Raw genomic sequence first — 10,469 nt, forward strand, 5'->3', positions numbered from 1 at the left:
CATTTCTCTATGAAGGAAAAATCTAACAGTTACCACAATTTTAAGCTGATTCAAAAGATATACAGATTGAATGAGAATGATAATGACATGAACAATATCAGTGAGCAAGAGAGAACACATCACACAACTTCACAAGGTTATGCACAAGCTTGCTCTTTTGGATACACACACTAATAAGCATGTTAGTCTAGTTCAAGTGTGGATCCCAAAATGATTAATATGATCATGACCCAACTAGATTTGGGTATCAAACATTTATTTAAATGATTACAGACCTCAAAGAAGTAGCTCATCAAAGAGTATCTGATATCTAGACAGTGGATGTTCCAAACATATGACTGCTAATGTCAAGCTGCTCTCTAAAGTCATCAACTAAAAGACCACAAAGATCACATTTGGAGACAACTTGAAGAGATTATCCACGATAATGTAATTATCAAAGATATATTGCTAGATGAAATTCTATGCTACAACCTGATTAGTATTAGTCAATTATATGATAATAGATATTTTGTTGAGCTCCACAAACATACATGCACTACCAAATCTGAAAATAGAGATATTATGTTAACCTGACTAAGAGAACAAAACACCTTAAGTGACCTGAAATGATAAACTACTTGACTATCATACATACTTTGTTGCTTTGCATGACAATAAGAACTTGTTCTGTCATAAACAACTTAATCACTTAAATTTCAAGTCTATTGCTAGTTTGAATAAGCAAGAATTGGTTTTTGGTTTGCCTAAAATTGATTTTACTGAAGATAATATCTGCAACACATGCCAACTTGGTAAATAAGTGACGTCTACTTTTAAAAACCAAGGGCATAACTTATCAACCAAAAGCTTGGATATGTCGCACGTGGACTTTTTTGGTCCTATACAAGTGAAAATATTAAGGGGAATGAGATACATCCTGATAATTGTTGATGATTACTCTATGTTTACTTGGGTAATTTTATTGACTTCAAAAGATCATACTAGTGTCCAGTTGATCAAGTTTTTAAACATGTTCAAAATGAGAAATCTCTTGTGATAGATAGGATAAGGTGTGACAGAGACACTGAATTTACAAACAAAATTCTCTCATCCTATCTAGATGATCAATGGATCAAGAATGAGTTATCAGCCACTAGACAACCACAACAAAATGATATTGCAGAAAGAAGAAACCGTTCACCACAATAAAATGATATTGCAGAAAAAGGAACCATATCTTAAAATAAGCAACTAGAACAATGATAGTTGATTATGAGATATCTCAAAGGCTTTGTGAAAATTTGATTTTTGATTCTGTATATTTGACTTTTTACGATTTGACCCTCTATATTGTGAAATTATAGTCTTAGCCTGTTATCTTTGTTTTTTTTAGTAATTTTAGATTTTTTCGATTTGACGCTGACCTATGTAATGTCATATTAGTACTCACTCCTAATGAAAGGATTATAATTGTCAAAAACCTGAAGATATAAGATTAAGACTGAAATTTGATTATATAGACTGAGCAAAAATACAAAATTTCCTTCCTTGTTCACAATGTTTTCTTAGACACGAATCCCACGAGGAGTGCAGACGGCTCACACATCTCGGCCGTAAGCACAAGCTAATTCTATCGGTGAAAATATGCTTTAATTGGGCAACATGATATAACCATTAAAGTGTATCTTTTCAAGTACGAACAAATATGATACATAGTACAGGCAAATATTTAACCAATTTTTTTCTTAAAACGTAGAGCGTAGCAAAAGCATGGGTAATAACCATGTCTAATACAAGGAACAACAAACTATTTCAACTGGCATGAGCTGATACCTAGTCAGAAATCCAATACTATCCAAGCTATTTTTTTTTATACAGAATACAAAATAATAAATGTCAATTAACTTCGTAGAAATTAGATTTTTTGGACTAAAATCTTAATTTTATCGGCTCCATATTTTTTTTTCTACTTGGATTACCTTGAGCTAAATACAAAAAATTTAACTTCTCAATCTTCTGTCTTTATTTTTCTATTTAAACTATCCAGACTAAATACAAGTTCGAACCAAAGTCTAAATATAAAAAATAAAAAAATGGTCCGTCCGAGCTACCGTCCGGGCAGGCCATAAGGTAACTCCAGCTTGGATACCCAGCTAGTATAACTTATTTCATTTCTCATATGTTGCTCAGAGATTAGACAATTTGACTTGACATTATCATTTATTTATTTATTATATCTGTGAGTAATATATGATAACATAGAGAAAAGAAGAATAGAGTTTTTTATTGAACCGTAGAAACAACATAAAGAGTTTATATAGTTAAGGTTTACAAAGAAAGTAAATAGACTATAATATCCTTAGGCACTAATAAATATAATATTACTAATATAATATAACTAATATTCCCCCTCAAACTCACGATGCTGCAGCGATAAGCATTGAGAGTTTGTCAGACAAGAAACGGAAGCGCGAAGCCGAGAGTGCTTTTGTAAACATATCAGCAATTTGCAGATGAGAAGAAACGAATGGCAATGTGATGGTGCCGATCTGTAGGTTGTGGCGAGTGACATGACAATCAATCTCGATATGTTTGGTTCGCTCATGAAAAACTGGATTGTGTGCAATCTGAATAGCACTCTGATTATCACAATGTAACGGAGTAGGGTGACAAAGAGAAATACCCATATCAGCAAGCAACCGGCGTAACCAAACGATTTCACAGGTAGTCGAGGCCATGTCACGATACTCTGCTTCTGTAGAAGAGCGAGATATGACATCTTGTTTCTTGCTCTTCCACGAAATAGGCGAGTCACCGAGGAAAATACAAAATCCAGTGGTCGATTTGCGATCCGTAGGATCACCAGCCCAATCCGCATCAGAATAAGCACGCAGCTCTAACGAAGACGTAGAAGGGAACAAGAGACTATGAAACTGAGTGCCCCGAAGGTATCTGAGAATACGAAGAACGGCAGCCCAATGAACTGTAATAGGAGCAGTGACAAACTGACTAACCACATAAACAACATGCGCAATGTCGGGGCGAGTCATAGTAAGATAAACCAAACTGCCTACAATGGTACGATAGAGACTGTAATCTGTCAAAGGAGTGCCATCCGACGGAGAGTATCTAGCATTAGTCTCAAGGGGAGTATCAACAATCTTGTTGTCAGTGGGTCGAGTACGCTCAAACAAATCAGCTATATACTTTGATTGAGATAAGAGATAGCCTTTTGGAGAATATGCAACCTCAATTCCCAAAAAATAACGTAGCACACCCAAATCTTTCATAGCGAAGCAACGTGCCAACTCAGACTTCAAAAACTCAATACCATTATAATCATCACCAGTAATTATCATGTCATCAACATACAAGGATAATAGAATACGACATGCCGTGGTACGCTTGACAAATAATGCCGAATCGTGGTGACTAAGAAGAAAGCCAAACGAAGTGATCACTATGGAAAACTTCTCAAACCAGGCACGTGGTGCTTGTTTGAGATCATAAAGAGCTTTGCGAAGTTTGCAAACTTTACCAGGTTGATGAGCTACACCAGGGAGGAGGCGTCATATAAACTTCCTCATGAAGATCGCCATTCAAGAAGGCATTCTTGACATTCATCTGAGATATTTTCCATTGGCAAACAGAAGCAACTGCAATCAGAGTGCGAACAGTCGTCATTTTTGCAACTGGGGCAAAAGTTTCTTCATAATCCATGCCATACTCATGGGAATAGCCTTTAGCAACAAGTCGGGCCTTGTATCATTCAATAGATCCATCGGATTTGGTTTTAATCTTGTAGACCCAACGAGAACCAATGATATGTTTTCCGGACGGCAGCGAAACCAAATCCCATGTATGAGTCTGGTGTAGAGCAGTAAGTTCCTTAGCCATAGCAGCCTGCCAAAGAGGATCACGAACTGCCTCTCTATAGGACAAAGGCTCAAAAAGACGATGAATAGAGGCAACAAAAGAAGCAAAGGAAGTAGAATAAGAAGAGTACTCAAAATCAGGGAGTTTAGTAGACTTACGAGTACGAGTAGACTGACACAGAGGAGGATCGTCCGCAATCTCATCCGACAACTGGGTGGTCGTAGGGGCAGGGGCATGAGAGGTGGATGCCTCGTGAACCAAAGTACCAGATAGAACTTCGTCGGGGTCGGTATCGAAGGGATCAATACGAACTAAATCTGACCGTGTCATGTGATGAGAACTAGCAGGAACAGAAAAGAAGGGAATATGCTATAGAAACACAACATGACGCGAGACATACAGTTTTTGACTAACTGGATCAAAACAACGATATCTCTTTTGACCAACACCATAACCCAAAAAGACATATAAGGCGGACCGAGGAGACAATTTATTACGCTCAACATGTAGTCGGAGAACAAAGCAAGTACAACCGAAGATGCGCAACGATGAATAATCAGGTGAATGACTATATAAATTTTCAAAAGGGGGCAAACCGGAATTATGAGATGTTGGAATTTTATTGATCACATGAGCAGCTGTAAGTACTGCCTCCCCCCAAAACTCACTTGGAACCTCGGCTGACAACAAGAACGAACGAGCTGTTTCAACAAGATGGCGATGTTTCCTTTCAGCAACACCATTTTGTTGAGGAGTGTCTGTACATGAGATTTGGTGGATAGTCCCATCAGAAGCAAGTAACTGAGAAAAATTGTTAGAAGTGTATTCACCCCCCAAATCACATCGAAAACGTTTAATGACAGAGGAATGTTGGGTTTTCACAAGGGCTCTAAAGTTACTGAATATGGTAAGAAAATCAGACCTGTGTTTCATAAGATAAACCCAAGTATAAAGAGTGAAATCATCAATGAACGAAACATAATATCTGGAACCCCCTTTGGTGGATACAGGAGAGGGTCCCTACACATCGGAATGCACAAGATCAAATGGCGCAATAGAAAAAGAAATACTTTTATAAAAAGGCAAGGCCTGAAAATTTAGCCAGTTTACAACCACGACAATCAGAAATATCATGACTGGATAAATGACCTAAAACTCTTGTAGACAACAAAAACTTTAAACAAGACGCAGAAACATGACCCAAACGAGAATGCCAAAGATAAAAATCAGAAGACGAACAACTCAAACGAAAAGACGACAAATCCACACTAGAAGCAGCAATATCTGATATTTGGAGCTCATCCAAAACATAGAGTCCCCCTTCCCTACGGCCTGTCCCAATCACCTTCTGAGATTGCGGGTCCTGAACACAACAATTGGTAGAAGTAAAAAGAACTGAGAGACCAGAATCGCACAATTGACCAACAGATGCAAGATTTAAGGTTAGACTAGGAATATGATATACATCTGATAGAGATACACGAGATGTGCTAATAGAGCCAATTCCTACCAATGGCATTGGAGTACCATCGGCGGTCATAACAGACAAAGAGGGAGCAGAAATAACAGATGTAAAAGAATCAATATCAGGAGACATATGATGAGAAGCGCCTGAATCTAAGATCCATAAGGGAGACGATTTACCTGAATTAGCAGACAAAGACAAACCTTTAGGAAAGGAGGCTGACATGGCATGAGATTGTGAAATAAGGAACTGCTGAAACTGCTCAAACATATATGGATCCAAGATGGGGAAACAACTGCATTGTTGGACTGGGGTGGGCGATACGGCCATGGAGCAGTCTGCGGCGGGCGTTGTTGTTGCAGGTGGTCGTTGTTGCTGCTGTTGCTTGCCTTTACTCAGCAATTTCGGACACTGAGCCTTCCAATGACTTTTCCCTTTGCAAAAAGCACATTCATCCGGAGAGACCTTAGGAGCTGATATGTTTTGGTTGCTAGGTGGAGACTGTTGAGGAGCAGCAAAGAAGGATGGAATCGTAGGTGTGACACACACCTTATCTACTTTAGACTTAAGCCGAATCTCCTCTGCTAAGAGTTCATTAACCACTGAATCAACAGATGGAAGAGGATAACGATGTAGAATTGTCCCACGCAATCCCTCGAAATCATTCCGAAGGGCCATCAAAAATTGTACCAGACGTTGTGCTTCTCTACGAGAAATATACGGTTCAAATGCTCGCAGCTCTGCAGACTCAGTGAGAGCCAACTGATCCCAGAGATTAGTCATGGCAGAATAAAACTCTTGAATACTCATATCATTCTGCTGAAGTGCGCGAATATCTGACTCCAATTGATACTGTTTGGCGAAATTAGACTGCGTATACAATCTAGCCAGATGATCCATACCTCTTTAGCAGTCTCATACTTAGCCAACTGAACACCAATAAAGTGAGTAACAGAATTGTTAATCCACGTAATAATCTTCGAATTATCAGGCCTCCCAATTGTCGACCAAGGCCGCATAATCGTTTGCCTGGTCGTCTGTAGGTTTAACCCGCACACCTTGTAACATAGCTCCACATAGATTTTCCACGCAAAAAATTCTTCATAACATAGCTCCAATACGTGTAAGTTTTTACCATCCAATTGAATACTAATCGACTGAAGGAATCATCCTTATGACTAGCCATAATGAAAGAGACACAGTGAAGAAATCCCCAAATCTGAAATCCTTGAATCAACGGAATTTGAAATCCCCAAATAACCAAATCAACATAGTTGAAAAATCCAAAATTGACAAAATCCAATCAAACAAAGCGAGAACAAATCAAAGTGAAAAATTTGGAAAACCGAAAATTCCAAACCCCAAATTGCAGTCTCGTTTTTCCCTAACCGAATAGTTTTAGAATTAAAAAAAAACGATCTCCACCGTTCAGAATGTACCTCTATATGTTCTAAACCAACTTGTCAAAATTTCAAGACGATCCAACGGCTGAAACGTGAGAAATTGCAATTCTCGTCTTGCTGCTCCTGAAAATTCCAAATATCCGAAAAATCCCCTTCTTTTTCTTCTTTTTCTTTTCAAATCCGAGAAACGTAATTCGATCCCCAATAACTATAGACTGGATTAACAGTCTCTCCAAACATCAAACAAATTTAAACATCAAACAAATTTATAGGGCGGCTCTGATACCATGATAACATAAAGAAAAGAAGAATAGGGTTTCTTATTGAACCGTAGAAACAACATAAAGAGTGTATATAGTTAAGGTTTACAATGAAAGTAAATAGACTATAATATACTTAGGCACTAATAAATATAATATTACTAATATAATATAACTAATAATATAAACTTTTGTTATTGATTAAAAACAATCAGCTTTGTACTCCAACTTCTATTTGTTTATTATAACCATAAAACACGTTTGAGGTCCAACGTTTCAGGCTGTTTGCTGGAAGAAATTAAGGAGACTTTCATCGAGGTTTTGTATGATCTACATAGCGGCAGATACATTGTACTCTTCCAGTAATTTAAGGATGTTGCTTTCCGGAGCACTACTCGACGGCACAATAGATCTGCTCGAAACCGGGCGAGGTTTTTGGCTGTGTGTCTTGGATTTGGTTGAAGACAGATTGGGCTTTCTTACTTGCTCCTTCCATATTCTTCCATGAGTTCCATCCTAGCGATCGATGATCGACGTTAATATCATTTGCTTAATTATACGAAGTTCACAGCAAAAATAAAAAATATACATGTATTATTTAGATGAAGATTCGAAAGAAATCACGTAAAATTACAATAAGCCTGCATGGTTCTGGCAACGGACACTGGATTGGTCTATCAAGATCGAGAGGCTCCATCGGGTGAGCCACCGGTTTGAACTCGAAAGTGATTTCGGTACTGCGCGTGACAATGGATACATCCGTGGCTATAGTTGCAGCATTTGTTGCCTCTAAACTTGGAGGCAACACTTCACGTTCATCCTGCACACACATATATATATACACGCACATAAGAACTCATCAGGTATATTAATTCGTTTTCTTGTTCATCATGTAAATGGAAACAAAAACAAAAAAAGAACAAGAGATGCAGCTACTCACGACCGCACTCTGAGTCCGACGATGTCCTCCTCTCCGTGCATAAAATCTTGAGAACATTCCCACAATTTTCACACAAAACAGTAGCAATAATTCAATATTTATTTGATCCTTTGGCTTCTAAATAGTATATATATACACATACATACATATATAGGTCTTAAAACATTTGAATTTCTTTGTCAATAATTCAGAGAGATGGAATGAATTCGTGGAAGTTAATGTGTGGTTTTGAAAAGTTAGGTTGTAGTTTGGTTTCTGTTGGGATTCCCTTAACTTATCTGAATTAAATTAAATTAATGAGACAAGTATTACAGATGTAATCCCAAAGCATGACAAGCTTTTTAAATGATAATGAATTACATTTTGTTGCTCTGAATTTCAATAATTAATTCTCTTCCAGCTAAGATTCAAATTACTGGGCATTTCTGTGTACTATTTGTTCACCAGTGAACGGAATCATTCGCTTCAGTTTGTGCTGTATTTTCATGTAATTGACCTTAATTATTTATTACTTATTGCTGAGTTCTTTATATTATTAAAATAATTATTGGTTGGTGTTAGGATGGCAAAGAATCTTGAGGGGAGTGAATAAACTCTTTAAGAAATTGACTTTTTAAAATTTGTTTACAATCATTTTTAGGCGGTTGAGATTTTTCTCGAACGGTTAGAAATATGAACCACTTGAAAAGTACAGAAAATGTTTTGGAATTTCTAATGATAGCTACGACCTGTTGACTAGCTTGTTAACAAGAAATGTTCAAAATGTAAGTGTTCTCATAAGGTAAAGACACATGATTTTATGAATGTTCGGAGATAAAACTCCTACGTCATCCCTTCTTCCTCTTCAGGAAGGATTTCACTAAAAAATTTGGCTTTACAAAGTGTTGCAACAGTCCACTCCAATCAGGACTTGTCACACTGCCTGTTTTGAAACTCTTATTAATCACTTTACATTTCTTGATATTTAAGAACCATCGGTTCACCAGACCACTTAGTAAATCAAATAACCAAATGTTACTGATATAAAAAAACATTATGTTTGAGTAGCATGAGATTGATCCTTGAATGATCAAATAGATTTCTGATGAGTGCGTGCTTGAATGAGCTATAAAGAGTGAAACTTTAAATCCGCTCAAAATCTTCAAATATGCAAGCTTAGTGATATGACAATGTAGCGTTGAAAAGCTTGTATATCGTATCCAAAACTTAACGGGCTTCTTTGCATTCTTCAACTCTTCATTTATATAGGCCATCAATCCAACGGTCGGCAAAAGATATGTAACGTAAACATGTAGCGTTGAAGTGATGTGTCATTATCAGCTGCTAAAACATTTAGTGTTGTCTTTGCTTGTGCAGTTTTGAATCTCGTTCATCTGAAAAGTTGTTGTTAGATATCTTTTTGTAGTAACTGTTAGCTTCATCAGAACTTGTAGGATATTTGAACGATCTTTCCATTTTGGGATAATTATATTAATGAAGATCTTTATTGGGACTGGAGCAAGATATAGTTGACTTATTGTGGTACAAAACCATTTAATGTTCTGAGCCGATCAAAGAATGTTCTTCATTAAGTGTTCAATAAATAACTCCTTTAACTGAAGCGATTGAAGCCTTTAAGTAGCCGGTTGGAACTTGGAACACTTCTACATGTTGAAATTCTTCAAGCTGCTGTAAGTGGTTGATATCCATGTGGCTGAAATGTTTCTATTATATAAGATAGATTGCGGCTGTTTCTTGAAACATTTAGTTGTTGTTTTGATTTTGTTAATCACTAAAATTTATTGATAATAACAATATCTTAACAGTTGGAGAAATCAATCAACCAAAAGAATTTTTAAAAAACAAAGTATTTTTCTTGAAAATATATTATTTGGTTACAAAAGTTGTTTTTAAAAAACATTTTAAAAAGTGTATTTTAGAAACTATAATTTAATTTATGGCTTCTGAGTTTATATTTCTATTTTTATTTAAAATAAAAAAATATTTTTCAGCATTTATCCAAACGTCAAACTGCTCTGCTTATTTTAATAATAAAAACACTTTAAAAAGTTGGACTTATTAAAATGTAGCAAAACTTTATAATAAAAACATTTTTTTAGTCTTTTATGTTCGCTTATTTGAAAATTTAGTCTGTTATGTTATCAAATTTCAGTCGTATTCATGTATTTTTCAATTTTTGGCAATTTTAGCTTTTCATTTAAAAATGTTGATGTGACAATACCTACACACTTCTTTGTCACATCAGCAAACAAATATGATGGACTAAGATTGGAATGAAACAATATAAAAGACCAAATCACAAAATAACATACGATCAAAAATGCAATTTTTTTTCAACAATAAATATATCATAAAATGAAACAGTATAGGTTCACTCGAATTTGTAAAGGATCTCGACATAACTCTTTAAAATATTTAATTTTATCTGTCATGGTGTGCTTTAGTGTATGCCATGCATGCTTCTCTCCTCCACTTCCAAAACCATTATGTAGGTCCTATATATTTTAAGAGGGACACAATATTTTATATTTGAAAAATCGAAT

The 10,469-nt window shown here is 36.1% G+C and overlaps 1 protein-coding gene across 1 annotated transcript; it reads right to left on the reverse strand.

The window, feature by feature from the left end:
• Positions 1–7,241: 7,241 nt before the first annotated feature.
• On the reverse strand, positions 7,242–9,615 carry LOC142526045 (uncharacterized). The gene is made up of 4 exons (XM_075630320.1): positions 9,514–9,615; positions 7,927–8,043; positions 7,621–7,806; positions 7,242–7,502 (listed from the first exon to the last, which is right to left on the reverse strand). The coding sequence occupies exons 1-4, from the start codon at positions 9,613–9,615 to the stop codon at positions 7,317–7,319; spliced, it is 591 nt and encodes a 196-aa protein (XP_075486435.1). The 3' UTR covers positions 7,242–7,316.
• Positions 9,616–10,469: the final 854 nt, after the last annotated feature.

The sequence above is a fragment of the Primulina tabacum genome, chromosome 15 (genome assembly GCF_025594145.1).
Source record: "Primulina tabacum isolate GXHZ01 chromosome 15, ASM2559414v2, whole genome shotgun sequence".
Classification (NCBI taxonomy): domain Eukaryota; kingdom Viridiplantae; phylum Streptophyta; class Magnoliopsida; order Lamiales; family Gesneriaceae; genus Primulina; species Primulina tabacum.